Source organism: Microcebus murinus, chromosome 2 (genome assembly GCF_040939455.1).
Source record: "Microcebus murinus isolate Inina chromosome 2, M.murinus_Inina_mat1.0, whole genome shotgun sequence".
Taxonomy (NCBI): domain Eukaryota; kingdom Metazoa; phylum Chordata; class Mammalia; order Primates; family Cheirogaleidae; genus Microcebus; species Microcebus murinus.
In genome coordinates, this window is record NC_134105.1 from 25974784 (window position 1) to 25993438 (window position 18655).

At 53.9% G+C, this 18655-nt stretch overlaps 1 protein-coding gene across 6 annotated transcripts in view; it reads left to right on the plus strand.

The window, feature by feature from the left end:
• Window positions 1-17428, plus strand: part of MAP7D1 (MAP7 domain containing 1) — a 21868-nt gene extending 4440 nt beyond the window's left edge. The window contains exons 2-18 of one of the 6 annotated variants that reach the window (XM_012765220.2): window positions 7605-7949; window positions 8149-8217; window positions 9090-9253; window positions 10011-10125; window positions 11526-11636; window positions 12798-12920; window positions 13017-13174; window positions 13277-13419; window positions 14410-14762; window positions 15048-15225; window positions 15314-15452; window positions 15538-15642; window positions 15871-15924; window positions 16096-16138; window positions 16244-16334; window positions 16452-16645; window positions 16830-17428. In XM_012765220.2, the coding sequence (XP_012620674.1) occupies window positions 7605-7949; window positions 8149-8217; window positions 9090-9253; window positions 10011-10125; window positions 11526-11636; window positions 12798-12920; window positions 13017-13174; window positions 13277-13419; window positions 14410-14762; window positions 15048-15225; window positions 15314-15452; window positions 15538-15642; window positions 15871-15924; window positions 16096-16138; window positions 16244-16334; window positions 16452-16645; window positions 16830-16840 (2396 nt within the window). In that variant the 3' untranslated portion in view covers window positions 16841-17428. Of the gene's footprint in view, window positions 1-7604; window positions 7950-8148; window positions 8218-9089; window positions 9254-10010; window positions 10126-11525; window positions 11637-12797; window positions 13175-13276; window positions 13420-14409; window positions 14763-15047; window positions 15226-15313; window positions 15453-15537; window positions 15643-15870; window positions 15925-16092; window positions 16139-16243; window positions 16335-16451; window positions 16646-16829 lie in introns of all 6 variants that reach the window. The other 5 variants (XM_012765216.2, XM_012765217.2, XM_020290537.2 and 2 more) reach the window with 5 other exon arrangements.
• Window positions 17429-18655: the final 1227 nt, after the last annotated feature.

Consider the following 18655-nt stretch of genomic DNA (forward strand, 5'->3'; position numbering starts at 1 on the left):
AGGAAGTGGGTGCTCCTGATTGGAGGCTGGGAACAATGGCCGCCAGCCCGGCCAGAGAGCTGCTTCAGATCTGCAGCCTCAGTTGGGTTCCCGGCTTTATCACCCTCAGAAGCCGGTGGCTGGGCCCCAGCACCCTGCTGCCCAGCTGCTGGGGCAGGCTGCCCCCTTCCTCATGCACCTCTCCTAGCCGGCTTAGCTCTGTCTAGGCCAGGAGTAATGCCGCCCCCTAAGGGTCCCTCCTGTCCCAGCCCCAAGGTTAGGCATCCCCCAGGGTTTGTCCTTTCTTCACACCCCCCATTCTCCAGCCCAGATCTCTCCAGACGGAGAGGAAAGCCAGGAGGCTGCTCCCAGTGGGTAGCAGACGGGGTGAAGACTGCCACACTGACTCGGGTCTAAACCCCAGCTTTGCTATTCACCGGCTGTGTGGCTTAAGCAAGTGTCTTAATCTCTCTGAATCTGCTTCCTCGTTTCTCAAATGGGGTAATAATATCTACCTCATAGGATTGTGGCAAAGATTAAATGAACTAATGAGTTTAAAGTGCTTAGCTGTGCCTGACAAAAGCATTAGCTGTTGCTGTAGTTAAGCGGACTTTCCCTGGGCCCAGGTAAAGAAGTGCCCAGAAGGGGCAGGGCAGAAGTGACAAGAACGAGGCTGTGTAAATCTACCGGGGACATTGTGTCGCTGTGTTCTTTTATGTGTCTCTGAGGCTTCTTTTGTGCCGCAGGGGGTGCCTGGCTCCGTGTGTTGTGTGTGTGTGTGTGTATGTGTATGTGGGTGTGTGACTGTCTCAAAATATGTATAGAGTTCTGAATCCCCATAACGTCTGTATCCTGTGTGTGTCTGTGTGTGTGTGAGAGAGAGAGACAAAAAAGAATGTCTTGTCTCCTGCTGTGGTGGTGGTGTGGGCTCAGTCTGCATTGTCTGCTCACTGTCGCACTCTCTCTCTATCTGTTGTGTGTATATGTCTGTCTCTACCGTATGTCTTTGCCCTCTGCCTGCCTCGCTGTCTTTGTCTGGTTTAGTGTTGCCACCTAAGAAGCTGCAATGGGAGCCAGGAGGTCTTTTGCTAGCGGTGCTGATCTCTGTCCTGTCTCCTCTCTGCCTCCCCCACGCTCCCTGCCCAGGGTGCTGTCTGTGCACCCTCGCCCAGCTCTCACCTGGGCACTCCCTTGCTCTGCCCCTGGAGATGGGCCACTCTCCTCCACCTCTTGCCCAGGTGCCTCACTTCCTGCCTCCTGGTGGCCAGCCTGGGCAGGAGCCTGCCTTCCCTGCATTCCTGCACTCTGAGCTCAGTGCCTGCTTGCCCCACCTGTACCCTTCAGTTTTGTGGGGTGAACCTCCCTGGGGGAACCACCGAGTCACTTCCTTCTTCAGGGAATAGGCAGGAGCCTCAGGGAGGGGTGATGGGACCGCCTACCAAAAATAGCATGACATAAGGGTTTTGTCATCAGACAACCCTGGGCTGAAATCGTACCTCTGACACTGACATGAACAATCCACTTAATCTGTCTGAGTAACAGTTTTCTGAGCTGTGAAATGGGGACCATCCATAGTACTTTCCTTTAAGGTGGTCATAAGAATTAAATGAGATAATAGTATATGGTAAGGCTTTGGTAAATTAGTTTGTTTCCCTTCTTGGGCTTGGGAGCTGGCAGGGGACACACAGGCCTCTGACATGATCACAGCATTTAGGGCTTAGAGAGACTAGGCTTTGGAGCAGCTTGGGGTCAGACTATGTGCTAGCTAGGTTGCTTTCTATAGGAACCACATCCATCCATCCACCCACTCAGGTATTCATTAAGCAGAACTCCTTCTCTGTGCCAGGTAGGTCCTGTATAAGGCTCTGGAGCTGCAAAAAGGACTAAAACCCAGTCTCTTCTCTCAATGAGCTCTCACACTGATGGGGGCAGGGAGTGGCCAGCAAACAGAAAAGCTAGACCGAGTTATCAGTTCTATGAGAGGAATATTTGGCCCAGCAGGAGTTGTTGGAGAAGGAGGAGGGAGGAACGAAAGGAAAGGTCTGCCAGCTCCCAGAGGGCAGAGATGGGGAGTTAGCACCCTGAGACATGTGACGGCCCTCTGAGGGACTTGGCCCTGACCTTTCCGCAGACCCCAGGTGCCGTCCCTCCTAGGGCTCTTGGGAAGACAGAACTTTTTGACAATGCAACCAGCTCCTGCACCTTTGCCCTGCTAATACTCTTTGTGCCAAGAAATAAATACAAACTGTCTGTCTCTTATCCAGTTCTTAACAAACACTTCTGGTAGATATCAGGGTAGCAAAATAAAACTGGCAGTGGCTAAGACCTCACAATCTGGCATAGACCAAAAATAAGATAAAATTAAGTAGCCAAAGGATCACATTTGGTGATTGAAAATGGGAATAATGAGAAATAGATTAACCATACCATATAGATAATTAACCAAGGAATTAATTTGGCTTAGTATGATTTGTTGTAGATAACACTGTCCCAATGACATTTCATCAGGGTTGGCATAATCCTGAAGAAAATATTTGTATTCAGGCTCAATAGTCTGCCAGGTTGCAAGAGGAGTTCCAAACATCCCATTTGCCTCTTAAAGAAGTTTTTCTTTTTGAGCTGCTAGCGTAAACACTCATTATTATTTTTATTAACTTCTACCTGAGTGGCTTAGTCTAGGAAGCTGCCCAAACTCTTGAGAAGCAGTTGTTTTGCTTCCCTTCAAGTATTTGTCCCTTTGCAATCAGTTGCCACATGAATCTATTCTTTTTTTTTTTTTTTTTTTTTAGGAGAGGGGGTCTTGCTCTGTTGCCCAGGCTGGAGTACAGTGGCACCACCATTGCTCACTTGATCTACTCTTTATTAGAATAAAAATCTCCTTCCATAGGTACCTGGTTTTAGGCTAGGGCAGCCTCATAGTTTAACGTTTTATTCTGACTCAACAGCATTTCGTGACGGTATCCATATACTTGGCACTGTAGTAGCTGCTGGTGATGCAGTGGTAAGAAAAGCAGGCATGGCCCAGCCCTGGCAGGGCTTCCTCGAATTCTAGGAGAGGGCTGACAATAGCTAGAGAACCACACAAGGAAGTGTAGAATTGTAACAGTGGCAGTGCTGCAAACAAAGGCATACGAAGCCATGATTGTATATAATGAAAGAGTTTATCCTGATCAGACAAGCCAGGGAAGGCTTCCCTGATGAACTAAGATCTGAAGGTAAATAAGAATTAACTAAGAAAAGAGCGGAAAGAGTATATGCAAAGGCCCCGTGGCAGGAGGGAATGTGGATGGTTATCAGAATTAAAAGAAGGTCAATGTGGCTGGAGTTTGGGGAACAAGTGGGGAGTAGGGTAGGAGAGGAGATGCAGGAGGTGGGGAGGAAGGGACTCCAGAATATACTGGGCTAGTAGGTTGGGTTCAAGAATTTTGTTTTTATCTTCAGAGCAATGGGAAAAACCACTAAGAGGTTTCAGATGGCGAAAGAGTACCACGATCAGATTTGCAATTACTCTGGCTGCTCAGTGGATCACAGAGTGGGAAAGGGTGGGGTAGAGCAATGGGAGGATTTTGTAGTCATCCAGGTAAGAGAAGTGATGATGATGATAATATCTGCCAGGGTGGAGCTCATTCATTTCTTCATTCAATGAATAGTTATGGAGCACGTATGTGCCAGGCTGCGTTGGCCCCAGAGATAGACCAGCTAACAAAATAGACAAGAATTCCTGCCTTCATGGAGATTATATTCTAGCAGTGGAAGACAGTGTCAGAATGTGTTTAATGCTTACAGAGAAAAGAGTTGGAAAAGAAAAAATAACAGTTGGAAAAGGGAGGTTGACTTCAACTGTCTGTAGTTTTAAATAGGGGTTGAAGGAAGGCTTCCTTGAGAAGTGACATCGAGGTAAAGACCTGAAGGGGGTGAGGGGATGAGACATGTAGAATCTGGGGACAGAGAATTCCCAGCTGAGGGACAGCCAGTGCTGAGCCCTAAGGCAGGAGCTTTCCTGGGACCCTGAAGGTGCAGTAGCTGGAAGACTGAGCAGGGGAGAAGAGGAGGAGATGAGGTCCAAGAGGTCAGGATCCAGGGAGTCTTGTAGGCCATTGTGGTTGATGACTTTGGTTTTTCCTCCCCGTGCAATGGGGAGTCTTTGGAGAATTTTATCTGAGGAGTGACATGATCTGACTTATTTTTAAACAGAATCACTCTAGCTGCTGTGTTGAGAAAGGACCAAAAGGGGACAAAGAATGGGAGCAGGGAGTCTTTTATTGGGGCTGAGAGTAAAGCTCTGACTAAGGTGACAGGAGTGGAGATAGTGAGAAGTGATTGAATTTGGGATATGTTTTGAAGGTAAAGCCAAAAGGATTTACTGATGAAGCAGATGAGGTCAGAAAAGAGTCTGAAATGACTCTAAGGCCTGAAAAACCGGAAGATGCCATTAACTGAGATGAGGACACTGGGGGAGGAGTAGGTTTTTGGGGGAAGATCAGCAGCTTTCTTTGGGATATGTTACATTGGGGGCATCTGTCAGACACCCAGGGGTGTCAAGGAGGGAGTTGCATGCAGTGAATCTGGACCTCAAGGGAGAGGCCTGGGCTGGAGGCACAGATTTGATTGTCGGCAGCAGAGTGATGGCATTTAAAGCTGTGAGTCTGGATGAGGTCACTGAGGGAGTGAGTGTAGACAGAAAAGAGATGAGGTCCTCCACTGAGCCCTGGGGCACTCCAGCATGGAGAGGTTAGGTGGGGTCAGCGGAGAAGACTGGGAAGTCACAGTCAGCAAGGTGGAGGGAAAACCAGGAGAATGCGTTGTCTCCAAAGCCAAGTGAAGGGAGTGTTTCAAGGAGCACCCAGGGATCAACTGTGGTGACTGTAGCTAATAGGTCTAGTAGCCGGGGCCTGAAAAACTGGCTGCTGGTTTTAGCAGCATGGAGGTCCTTGAGGAGAGTGATGCTGCAGAGCAGTGGGGGTAAAGGCCTGACCAAGCTGGGCCCTTCCGGCAGTGATGGGGAGAAGTGAGCAAATTCTTTGGGGCGGGTGCTGCTTATTTACCACCTGAACCAACAACTCAGTAAGTGATCTGTGGCTTAGACAAGTTCACAGCTTGCACGTGGTCCCACCCAGAGCTGGGATCCTCACTTAGGCCTGCCTGACTCTGAAGCCTATGACCATCTTGCTCCACTGCGTCTGGTGTCCACGTGCAGGCTTCTTCCAGGCCTCACTCTACCCACTCCCAGCCTCCCTTCGCATGGCTGGTCGGGACCTAGTTGGGGATTCACTGTCTTGCCTGGTGGGTGTGATTTGCCTAGGCATAGACAAATACCCGCCTACCGGTTTTCCTTGCAACACTACAGCACGCACAGATGCTTGGAGAATGGCAATAAGCAGACCTCACCCTCAGCCTTTAAGCTTAGTACTTACACACCCAGGCTTTGGCCTCAGACAGTCTTGGATTCAAATCCTGACTCTGCCACGTACTAGTTTTTTGACCCTGGGCAAATCACTTAGCTGGGTGAGCCTTGATTACATCATTTGTATAATAGGGACAAGAATCTCTGCTTCTCAGAACTGTGAGGAGGCTGGTGCATCGCTCAGTTGGTGGGGAAGTAAGCACTCACTACATGGTTGCCACTAGTTTCTTGACCACTGGGGTTAGGAAAGGCGTTTGCAGCTGGCTGGGAAATAGAGTGGCAGTGGCCAGGAAGCCATCTTGGTGCTGGTATGGTGGGGAGACAGGGCCTCGGCTGGGGCTCTTGCCTGGAGCCCAGGAAACTGACAAGGAAGGAATGAGGGGGTAACAGTGTGAGCCTCCGATAGTGTCATTGTATAACACCTGTTCCCTCATACTGCCTTCAACAGAGGCAGCTCTGGTGACAGCCACTGGGTTCAAGTCCAGGCTCCTTTACTTACCAGCTGAGTGACTTCAAATTACTTCGTTTAGCCTTGTTTTGCTTTATTGTCCTCATCTGTATGAAAGAGATATTTATAGCACCTCCTTCAAAAGTATTGTCTATGAAGATTAAAACTGATATGTGTAAAAATGCTTTGCACATAGGAAGCTCTTACTAAATATAGAAGTGTCAATGGTTATTATTATAGCTAATGCTCATCACAATAGTGTGAAATAGGTAATATCTGCATTTTATAGAAGAGGAGCTGTGCACAGAGGGTCTGTAACTGGCCCAAGGTCACACAGTTAGTGTGGAAGCCAGAATTCATATTCAAAGAGTCTGGCAGCAGAGCCCAGACCAACCACTAGACTCCTCGAGGAAGGTGCCCAGAGTTCCAAAGGCAGCTCCCTGGGGGTGCCCCCTCCGTGTACACACGTTGTCACTCAGAGGGATGGGGAGTTTGCACATCCTGAGAGGCCCAGAGTTCCCAGAACAGAGGACCTAGTTTGGTGGGGGCACCAGTAAGAGTGGAAAATGCTTCCTTGGAAGGACCTCCCACAGACCCAGGCCCTGCTCCCTAAGCCGGCTTGGTGGCCGTGTTCCCACTGGTCCCCTCGATGCCTGGAGGGTAGCAGCAGATGACACCAGGGCTCAATGTGCAGAGGCTTCTCTCTGGGAGACCTAGAGTTTTTATAAGACTAACAGGGAATGGGAAGAAAGTGCTGTTTGCTGGCACGGGAATTGTGCCAAGCACTTTACCACCATTCCTACTGGCTTGGGCCCATTATCCCCATTTTACACACATCAAAACTAAGGCTGAGGGAGGTTGAATGGCTTGTCCAAGGTTACCTGCTGGGGAAGTAAGTCTCGTCCTGTCCTAGGGTGGTGAAATCAGAATTGGGCCCTCATGTGGCTGACTCCTAAGCCTGTCTTTCAACTGCCCCACAGTGTACATGGGTACATATGAGTATATGCCAAATCATGTGGCTTCCTTACTTGGCACTTTGGTGTCTTTTACTGGGTTCTTGGAATATTCATGTCCTAAAAGAAGAAATCTGGGTGTGACTAGGGAAAAAAAAGACTACACAGTAGACATAGCTGGTTGCCCTCCGCATTGGGGTCTTAGCAACAGAGCATCCCACTTGAGTCCATATTTGTGTCCTTCCTCTTGGTTAGTTCCATGTGCCCAGCACTAGCCTCCTCCGGAATCCAGGCCTTGGGGCGGCCACTGTGCCCCAGAGGTAAAGCAGAAAGGTGAGGCAGGCAGACTTGGAAACAGATCATTACCATTTGCTGCACCAGTGAGTGCTACAAACTCGTTCTCGGTTTTTCCAATATACCCTGCTCCTTTCTGCCCCTTGGCATATGCTCTTCTCTTCGCTTTGCCAACTCCAGCCCACCCTTTGGATCTCAGCTTGGTGTTACTTCTTCAGGCACCCCCAAGTGTAGGTTAACCAGCTTGGTTGTACTGCCCCCAGACATGGTATTTATTCTCTACTGTAATTGCCTAGCTATTTGTCTGTCTGCCCTACCAGAGGGTGAGCTCCACAGAGACAGGGACCGTGGCTATTTTCTCACCATTATATCATTAGTATCTGGAACAGGGCCTGGCACAAGAAAGAACTCAGTAAATACACGTGAGTGAATGAATAAGTCAGCTGGACAAGGGAGACAGCTGTGTGTTAAACTGATGGCCCAGATGTACAGTCTAACCCTTTCTCCTCTTGTGTTGGTCTTTCAGCTGTGGTAGCCAGGACCCCCCCAGAGCCAAGACCTTCTCCAGAAGGCGACCCTTCCCCACCACCTCCACCGATGTCAGCCCTGGTCCCCGACACTCCCCCGGACACCCCTCCTGCCATGAAGAATGCCACTAGCCCTAAGCAGATCCCACTGGAACCAGAGAGCCCCCCAGGGCAGGTCGTGCCTAGGCCAGCCCCTCCACAGGAAGAGTCCTCCTCCTCAGAGGCGAAGAGCAGGGGACCCACCCCACCAGCCACAGGCCCACGGGATGCCAGGCCTCCTCGAAGGAGCAGCCAGCCATCCCCTACAACAGTGCCAACTTCCGACAGCACTCCTACCAAGCAAGGTATGTGTGATGTCCCCAGTCCCCGGCCCAACCCCTCGGCTCAGGGTCCTAGCCCTGGATGATACCCGCTGAGGGAAATCTCCTCTTCCCCAGAGGAGATGGGGAAAGGATGGAGGTGAGGCCTGGAGGGAGGACCCCGAGGCCGACTCCTGTTTGGAGAGAGCCTTTTGACCTGTCTGTTTCTATTTTCTCTGCTAAGATGTGAAGAAGGCAGGAGAGAGACACAAGCTGGCAAAGGAGCGGCGAGAAGAGCGGGCCAAGTACCTGGGTGAGTGAGCGGGAAGCAGCAGCATCTTCACCATCATCATCACCACCATCAACATCCTATTAATAACACTAACAGTTCTGGAACACTTAATTATGTGTGCTAAGAGTAGTGTGTGCAATATCTCATTTAATCCTCTCAACCCATTTTGAGGAGGAAACAGAGGCTCAGAGGGATGAAATAATTTACCTAGGCCAGGCACAGTGGCTCACACCTGTAATCCTAGCACTCTGGGAGGCCAAGGCAGGAGGATCACTTGAGGTCAGGAGTTCGAGACCAGCCTGAGCAAGAGTGAGACCCCTGTCTCTACTAAAAGTAGAAAAAATTAGCTGGGCATGGTGGCACATGCCTGTAGTCGCAGCTACTCGAGAGGCTGAGGCAGGAGGATTGCTCGAGCTCAGGAGTTTGAGGTTGCTGTGAGCTAGGCTGACACCACTGCACTCTAGCCTGTGTGACAGAGCAAGACTCTGTTTTAAAAAAAATAAATAAAAATCATTTATCATTTGCCTAACCCACACAGCCAGTGGAGTAGTCAGAATTCAGACCCAGAAGCCTCATCTTGCCCCAGATCCCATGCTCTTAATTGCAGTATGTGGACATCTGTCCAGTAGCCTCCCCAACTCAGACGGGGATTTTGCACTAAAGCAGTCATTTCTCCTTCAGTGCTGAGAGACCATGGTGCCAGTGGGGGAGAAATAGCCTCCTGAGGCCTCAGGCGTGTCTTCAGGAAGCCTTCAGTTTAAAGGGGTGTCTGAGAGTGGAGGCTCCACCTAAGCAGGCAGGAGCAAGACCCACGCAGGGCTGGGGTAAGCAGGGATGGCCACTGGGAGACGATGCCGAACCCTTCACACACCGCTGGGCTCCCTTTCCCGCAGCTGCCAAGAAGGCGGTGTGGCTGGAGAAGGAGGAGAAGGCCAAGGTGCTGCGGGAGAAGCAGCTCCAGGAGCGAAGGCGGCGGCTGGAGGAGCAGCGGCTTAAAGCCGAGCAACGCCGCGCAGCCCTGGAGGAGCGGCAGCGGCAGAAGCTCGAGAAAAACAAGGTGCGGGATGGGCCTGCGTGGATCTGTGGACCCGTGTGCCCAGACGTCTGTGTGCTGGTGAAGCGTATATGCACACCTGCGTTCATGCCTCTGTGTTATCGTGTCCACGCGGTCCTATCTGAGTTCACGTCTACACTTGCATCCCTGTGTTACAGCGTTTGGGCATCCGTGACCTGCAGACACATTTGCTTCCACGTGTGTGTCCGTAGGCCCCTATGACTATGCGCTGTCGGTACCTGTAATAGTATACACGTGCCGAGTGTCTGCGTTTGTATGTGCACACATGTGTGTCTGTGCGAGTGTGCCTAGCTCTGTCACATGGGTAAAGCCCTGGCTGGAGCACTGGTGAGGATATGAAGGAGATGGTGGCTTGACCCTACATGGGGCCTTCAGGCTGAATGGAAACCACAGCCTTGAGGTCACAACCCTTAGTGCCAGGAAAGGACATGGCCTTGCCCGGGAGTCTCAGGTAGGGGGTGTCCAGTCCAAGCCCATCCTCAGAAAAGCAACTCATACACCCAGGAAATGACTCAAGAACAGTGAAAACCTTCCCAAGAACAAGTCAAAGGGATCTGCTGCACATGGTCCTTAATCATAGCAAGGATTCGGTAACCTTGGTTACCTGCGATGAGTCAGGAAAAGCTTCCGGGTGGAAGGGAGGGGAGGAGGCATTGTCCTAGGAGGGAGAAGGAGCCCTATCCCAGGTACGATGAAGGTTCTGAGCCCAGACCTCTCTCCTGTCCCCACCTCCCCCCAGGAGCGCTATGAAGCAGCCATCCAACGGTCAGTGAAGAAGACATGGGCTGAAATCCGGCAGCAGCGGTGGTCGTGGGCAGGGGCCCTGCACCATGGCTCCCCGGGACATAAGACCAGTGAGTGGGCTGGACGGGCTGGTGGGTGGGTGTTCGGGGGTGGGATCTGACAAATAGGGGAAGCGAATAAGGACCTGACAGCTCTGGCAGCAGGTGTGCCTTGTTTTGACTTGTGTCTTCTAGAATGGTCTGTAAACCAAATTGTCCCTTCCCTAGGACTTCCACTATCAAATCAGAGATGGATTATCTCCATTTGGTTTTCATTTCAAACCTCCGTCATTTTAGGGTTAGCCTTGTTTGCTCTGTCAATTATTATTAGTTGATAATATGTAAAAGACAACTTTAATGCCCAGCAGACACTGGATATTTAAAGAAACCTGTCATTGCTTGTCTCAGAAGGTAGATTTTTGTCTCTGAGTTTTCTTCACATAGGGCCATCATGGATTTTGGTCTGATTCTTTGCTGGCATGTATGTACCACTGTGTTTGGATGTCTTTATGCAATGGCAAGGTTCAGTATTTCCAGCTGTATCTCTTTTGGTATGTGTGCTCATGGATCTGTGCATTATGTATCCTAACGTGTCTGCCTTGGTGTGTTTGCGGCTTGTGTACCTCAGTGAGAGTCCCTAAGTCAGACGGACTTGGGTTCCAGCTCTGGCACTTGATCAGGGCTTGACCTTTAACTTCTCAACATCTCCCTTTCTTCATCTGTAAAATGGGGATGACAATACTACTTGCCTCCGAGGTTGTAGGTAGATGTTTGGAAGATCAAATGAGGTAACATGTGTGGTGCCCAGCACAGTGCCTGGCACACGGTAAGCATCAGCAAATGTTAGCTGTCACAAATATCATGATTAGGTTGCTTCGATGTGTTTGTGCCTTCTGCGCATCCAGGTCTGTTAGTGTTTGTGTTCCTATATCTGTGCATGTCTGCACACATGTGTGCATGCTAAAGTATCTGCCACTCTATATGCCTGTGTCTGCATGTCTTTGTCTTGTCTGTCTGGATGAATATGTGGATTTGTGCAAGTGACTGTGACTATGTGGGTTCTTTGGTTTAGGAACATCTTTGCATTCGTCCCAGTACATGAGTGTTGTATCCATAGCGTCTTGGCTGGGCAGTGTCAGCAAGTGCCAATGCTGGGTGGTTGTGGGGAGGGGTTGCAGCACCCAGCCCTAGGAATGGCTTCCTTTGGTCTGGCCAGGAAGGCTGTAGTCTCTCTAGTTTTACTCATCTCTTCCCTCTGTTCCTTCTCCGTCGGCTCCCCCAACCCAGGTTGTCTCTGGTCACCTACCCCAACCCTCCCTCCCCCAGGGCCAAGTCTGCCTCCCACTCCTCATCCTAGCCTGCCCACTCCTCCCTCTCCCATGCTGCCCTGGGAGCATCCTGCATGGAAGGCCTTAGTGCCCCCCCTGGCTCCTGTCTGGCCCGGCCCTAATGCCGTGTCTTTTCCCCTCCAGGTGGGAGCAGGTGCTCCGTGTCGGCAGTAAACCTGCCCAAACACGTGGACTCTATAATCAACAAGCGGCTCTCAAAGTCCTCTGCCACGCTCTGGAACTCCCCCAGTAGAAGTAAGAGAAGGCCCAGCCCTTCCCCCTCCAGAGCCCCCTGTAGCCCCCACCAAGCCTCCTCCTCAGCAAGAACACCCTGGAGCCCTCACGCACTCCAGGTTCCCATCCCTACTCTACCCTTTCTGGGGCTCTGTGCCCCTCGGGGGAGCCGGCATTTGGGTCTGGAGCCTGAGGACAGAGTTGTGCCGTGTAGGAGAGAAGAACAGAGACAACGCACAGTGCCTGAGCCTGCTGAAAGCCTTACTGGGGCCTCAAGAGCAAATTGGGGGTGGTGGCTGGGGGTGGGAATGGGCAGACAGCCTATCTCCAACCACAGCCAGCTGGCCTAGGCCAACCTTAGGCAGGTGGCTTTGTCACCATGTGCCAGATTGGCCTGGGTGCTTATTCTGGCTCCACCCTGGAGGGCCCATGTAATCCTGCCCTCTCTGCCTTCAGAGCCCCAGCCAAGGCCTTGGCTGGTTCCAGAGTTGTGGCCAAGCAGGGTGGCACAGCCCCTGCATTCCCACCATGCCCTGGTACTCACATGTGAAGGAGCCATGGTAGGAGTTATTTATAAGTTTCTCTAGCTTTTGTTTGGTTGCTCTGTTGCCTAGCAACCAAACCAAATCAGCTGCTGCACCAACCCCACCTGACTGAGGCTTAAAAATAACCCAGCAGCTGAGAGGGCAATGCAGGGTGGCCTAGGGCAGGCAGGCCCCCTAGCAACCTCTCCCTGGCACAGGCCTCCTAAAAGCTGGGTCATAGGAGCACAAGGACCCTCACTGTCCCAAATCCATGGGAGCATGCCTCCCCCAGGCCAGCCTCTGAAGACAGGAAGGGCAGGGCCCTACCCTGGAACATGGGAGAGGGCTATTGGGTCTTGCACTAATCCTGGATGGCTCCTTCCTATACACACAGTTCAGAGCCCTTTCACCTGGGGAGAGTGGTAGGAGGGGACCCTCAAGTGATGCACGATGTTACCCTGGGAAGTGTCCTGTTGCCTGGGTCTGCAGTGGAGGTGCAGATCTCAGGGAAAACAAGTGTGTCCAGCATGTGATTGTGGGGGAAGAGCCCTTCTGGGTGAGACTCCTTTGGCTTGGCATGGGTATGGTTACTGGTCTCTGCCCTTATTCCTCTGCCTGCCTCCTGCGGTGACCCGCTTGCCTGGCGTTCTCCCCCTAGATCGCAGCTTGCAGCTGAGTGCATGGGAGAGCAGCATCGTGGATCGTCTGATGACGCCCACCCTCTCCTTCCTGGCTCGAAGTCGCAGCGCGGTCACACTGCCCCGAAACGGCCGGGACCAGGGTAGGGGCGGCGACCCTGGGAGAGCCCACACGCGCGGCCGGGCAGGGGCGAGCCTGACGCCTGGGCCGCACCCCGACCGCACTCATCCCTCTGCAGCCGTGCCCGTGTGCCCGCGCTCGGCCTCTGCCAGCCCCCTGACGCCGCCGTGCAGCGCCCCGCGAAGCGCGCACCGCTGCGCCCCCGCCGGGGAGCGCCGCAAGCCCAGCGCTGGGGGCAGCCCCGCTCCCGTCCGCCGCAGGCCCGAGGCCTCGCCGGTGAGTGGCCGTGCGGGTGGGGACAGGCAGCCCAGGCCCGGGAGCGCGGGCGCCGCTGACCTCTGCTGCCCCTCCCGGCTCCCGTCCCTCCCTCCCTGCCAGGTGCAGAAAAAGGAAAAGAAGGACAAGGAGCGGGAAAATGAGAAGGAGAAGAGCGCCCTAGCCCGGGAGCGCAGCCTCAAGAAGCGCCAGTCGCTGCCCGCCTCCCCGCGCCCCCGCCTCTCCGCGGGCGCCTCTCCGCTCAGGTGGGCGTGCAGGGGACTGCGCCTCCCCAGGCCATTCATTCATTCGTTCGTTCATTTATTCACAAACATCTACTGGGCGCCCACCCCTAGAATGAAAGTTCCTTGAGGGAAGTTTTTCTCTTCCTTTTTGTGTGTGTGGGTTTGTTTTGTTTCTTTGACTGTTTGGATTACTGAAGTGCCCCAGCCTCTAAAAAGGTGCCTGGCACCTGGTAAGCACTGAGTAAATATCTGCTGAATGAACGGGCCTGCCAGGTAGTGTTCCAGGCGCTGAGGACACTTTGGGCTAAACCTGGCCCAGTTTTTGCTCTTATTAAGCTTGAGGACTGTTCCCTATTGGAACAGTCCGCTCTCTACCATCTTTGAGAATGTGAAAAACAAAACAAAACAAACAACAACAAAAAACAAAGCTTAGAGGCTAATGGAGGGAGGGGAGACATTAATCAAAGAATCTCATGAATATGTAATTGCAAACTGGGATATATGCTCTAAAAGGAAATGGAGGCCGGGCGCGGTGGCTCACGCCTGTAATCCCAGCACTTTGGGAGGCTGAGGCGGGCGGATTGCTCAAGGTCAGGAGTTCGAAACCAGCCTGAGCGAGACCCCGTCTCTACCAAAAATAGAAATAAATTAATTGACCAACTAAAAATATATATACAAAAAATTAGCCGGGCATGGTGGCGCATGCCTGTAGTCCCAGCTACTCGGGAGGCTGAGGCAGTAGGATCGCCGAGCCCCGGTGATTGAGGTTGCTGTGAGCCAGGCTGACGCCATGGCACTCACTCTAGCCTGGGCAACAAAGTGAGACTCTGTCTCAAAAAAATAAAAAAATAAAAAATAAAAGGAAATGGTACGGTTTTATGAGAGCATATAGAGAGGTGCTGACCTAGGCTGGGGGGGGAGGAAGTGGGAGCACGTGTGTGTGTGTGTGTGTGTGTGTGTGTGTGCGCGCGCGCGCGCGCGCACAGGCCTAACCCTTCCCTTTTCTCTCAGCCCCAAATCCAAGGCGCGGCCGTCCTCTCCCTCCACGTCCTGGCATAGGCCTGCCTCCCCTTGCCCCAGCCCAGGGCCAGGCCATGCTCTGCCTCCAAAACCACCATCCCCACGAGGCACCACGGCAGCACCCAAGGGGCGGGGCCGCAGGAAGGACGAAGCAAAGGAGAGCCTGAGCGCGGCAGGGCCTGAGGACAAGAACCACAGCAGGGGCAAGGCCATCAATGAGAGGGAGCCGGCAGCCCCAGCCTCACCAGCGCCGGTAGCCCCAGCCTCACCAGCGCCCTCTCCTGTGCCCTCACCCACCCCAGCCCTGTCCCAGAAGGAGCCGCCCACAGCGGAGAGCCCTGCAGGTGGGCCTGAAGAGAGTGGTGGGCAGCGGGCGAGCAGCCAGCTCTGGCTGTTGGGGGAGGTAGTCAGGGGTGTGAGCCACCAGGGATGCCTGGGGACTGGGTGTCAGGAGACGGGAAGAGACCTGCCCTCGGGAGGTCCAGGCCGAGAACACAGGCCACCCTGAGCTGATGGCAGGAACTCAGTGGGTGGGTCACCCTGGGGTCTGGGAAAGTGGGGGGCTTGCAGGGGTGGTGGAGGTGCCTGTGTGGGCGTGTGCTGACTCCTGGTCCTGGATCCCCCTCCAGACATTGCTCTCTTGACCTCACCCCCAGCCCCTGCTCCCCCGGTGACCCCTAGCAAACCAATGGCCGGCACCACAGACCGAGAAGAAGCTACTCGGCTCCTGGCTGAGAAGCGGCGCCAGGCCCGGGAGCAGCGGGAGCGCGAGGAACAGGAGCGGAGGCTGCAGGCAGAAAGGGACAAGTGAGCGCGCCCTCGGGGACTGAGGGGGCCGCATGGCGGCTGGAGGGGAAGCGCGGGACCGAGCATGAGCTGTTTCCTCTGTCACCAGGCGAATGCGGGAGGAGCAGCTGGCGCGGGAGGCCGAGGCCCGGGCGGAGCGGGAGGCCGAGGCCCGGCGGCGGGAGGAGCAGGAGGCGCGAGAGAAGGCGCAGGCCGAGCAGGAGGAGCAGGAGCGGCTGCAGAAGCAGGTGCCCCGGCGGGCGGGCGGGCGGGCGCCTCTGGCCGGGAGGGAGGCTGGCGTCGCGGCCCGGCGCTCACGGGAGTCTTTGGTAGAAAGAGGAGGCCGAAGCTCGGTCGCGGGAAGAAGCGGAGCGGCAGCGCCTGGAGCGGGAAAAGCACTTCCAGCGAGAGAAGCAGGAGCGGCAGGAGCGCAGACAGGTGGGCGGGGCCTGGTGCGGGTGGGCGGGGCTCCCGCTCCCGTGGTTGGTGGGGCGGGGCCTGTGGGCGGGGCCTTGGGCTCCTGGAGGAGCTGGGGCGGGTTCTGGCTCCTGGCGGAGAAAGGATGGGTATGAACTGGGAGGGCCTGGAGACTCCTAGACTGGGCTGGCTGGTGGGAGGTTTAGGAGGAGGTGGGGTGCGGGCCTTACTGATGGGACCTCCACACAGCGCCTGGAGGAGATAATGAAGAGGACTCGGAAGTCGGAAGTTGCGGAGACCAAGGTCAGGATCCCAGGCAGTGGTGGGAGTGGGGCTGGGGCCGGAAAAGAGGCTGGGGGCTGTGGGAGAGGCTGTGGGGAGGCCGCCCGGGGCTGGCTGGGGAGAGGAGTCAGTGCCATTGTTGGCTGGGTCCACAAATCCCTAGACCCTGACTGCTCTTCCTCTTCAAAGCAGAAGCAGGATAGAAAGGAGGCTGACGCAGACAATTCCACCCTAGGTAAAGCCCTGATCCCCTCAGTCTCCATCCCCTCCACCACCCTCATCCTCTAGCCTCGCCCCTCTCACCAGCCCCTGCCTGACGGCCATTCCTTCCCTGTGTTAGACCCTGGGAAAGCCAGGGAGGCTCGGCCTTCGGAGCTGCAGAAGGAGGCTGTGCAGAAAGAGGAGCCGGACCTCCAGGAGCCGCAGTGGAGGTACCAGCTTCCAATCCCAGGGACCCTGAGCAGGGAAGCAGGCTCCAGCTGGAGCTGTGGGGTGGCCTGGGCCTTACTGGGAGGCGAGGTGCTGAGCCTTGGCCCCTGCGTCCACAGCCTGCCAAGCAAGGAGTTGCCAGGGTCCCTGGTGAATGGCCTGCAGCCTCTCCCAGCACACCAGGAGAATGGCTTTTCCCCCAAGGGACCCTCTGGGGACAAAAGTCTGGGCCGAACTCCAGAGGCACTCCTGCCCTTTGCAGAGGCAGAAGCCTTCCTCAAGAAAGCTGTGGTGCAGCCCCCACAGGTCACAGGTAGGGCCACTGCTTTCCAGACCCCACACACCCCTCCCCGCAACCCTCCCTGGACTCTCCGGCCCTGCCCTCTCTTCTTCTAGCCCTGCCAGAGGCCCTCTTCTGCTCCACCCTGAAGACCTCCAGCCACCTGGGATTGGGGGCATGGTTTGCCCTGACTGTTTCCCCTTCCCCTTTTTCCCAGAAGTCCTTTAAGAGGGGTTGCCTCGGATCCAGGCACAGCGGTGAGAGCTCCTCTGCATCATCTCCCAGATGTCTGGAGGAGAGAGAGACAGAACAAAGATGGAAGTGGCCTGGGCCCCTGGGGGTGGGTCCTCTCTGTTGTTTTTAATCTGCACCTTATAGACTGATGTCTCTTTGGCTGGAGCCAGACCCTGCCCCTCAGTGCTTTCGTGTGCTCACATGCGCGGACATCCCTCTCCCCCTACACACACACACTCACAGCCTCTCTGGCCTCCTCCCTTGGGGAAGGGCCGTCTGTAGCATTTGCCTTGGTTCGGTGGGGTACAGTGGATGTGAATACTGTAAATAGCTTGTGCTCAGACTCCTCTGTGTGGAGAGGGCGGGTGCAGGAGGCAGACCCTCCCCTCCAGGCTCCCTGGGGAGATCTAACTCTCTCTATTTAACTGTAACAGGGGGAACCCAGGTCTGGGGCTGGGGGGCACCTTGGGCCACAGGATACTGGTTACTTCAGGGGTACCCATCCCCTTGCCCTCGCCTGGAATCAGTGTTATTGCATCTGATCAAACGTCTCCAGAAATAAAGTGAGAATAATTCTGCCAACCCTGTCTGTTCTTGGAGCTGGTGGTGGAGGTAGGAGCATGTGGCCTCCTGATTTCTAAGAAGAACAGAAGGAGTCTAGGGCCTGGGGATATCTATCCCACCTGGGGTGCCAGTTCTGGGCCCCCTGCCCTATGGTCAAATGAATTCATTCATTTATTCATTCAACAGATATTGCTGCATTGACTCTGTACCAGACAGTGGGCTACACACTGTGGATGCAATAGTAGGAAAAGATGCAGGCTTTGTCCTTGTAGACTTTATGGTTCAGTGTGTGAGCATCGCAGACTCTGAGCAGTCATTCCCACCGCCCCTTCCTCATTCCAAACAGAATCCCGATTTGTTCAGGTAGCCATCTTCCTCCTAGATGCCACCTTGTGCTTTAGTGGAAGTGGAGCCCAGCCCCAGGGGTGAAACATGATTGTGATGAGCCAAAAATAATGGTCCCAAGCACCTCATGAGCAACTTGTTTGGGAATGGGCACGTGGCATGAAGAGACACCTCCTGGGGGCTTCGAGGAAATGCTTCCTCACTTTTGAAAAGCAGCAGTCTGGTAGCCAGCCTCTAAGATGACCTTCCGATGATGTCCTCTACCTCCTAGTATTCACACCCTTGTGTAGTCCCTTTCCATGTTGTGCCAGGGTTGGGCTGAGTGACCAACAGAATATAGCAGAAGTGATGATGTGTCATGTGCAAGATGAAGCATAAAAAACACCACAGCTTGTTCTTGATTGGTCTCTCGCTGTCGGGTCACTCACGCTGGAGGAAGGCAGCTGCTGCTTTAGGGAGAACTCCGTGCTTGGAAGCAGATCCTCCAGTCCCCGGCAAGCCTGGCTTTCAGATGACTTCGGTCCTGGCCAACAGCTTCACTGTCACCTCATGAGAGGCCCCGAGCTAGAACCAACCAGCTAAGCCATGCCTGAGTCTCTAACCCTCAGAAACTGTGAGATAATACATATTTTAAATTGCTAAGTTTTATAATAATTTGTCACACTGCAATAATTAACTAGTAATGAGAAGACCCTGCTTATATGATAGGTGGTCCAACTGTGATGCTTGGAATTGCTACATCCGTCCATCCTGCTAACTATCCTGAGGACAAAACCAATCTCGAGGATGGCAGAGCAGCGAGATGGGAAGAACCTAGGTCCTTGAGAACACTACTGAACTGACCAAGCCTAAAATAGTCCTATCTCGCCGGGCGCGGTGGCTCACGCCTGTAATCCTAGC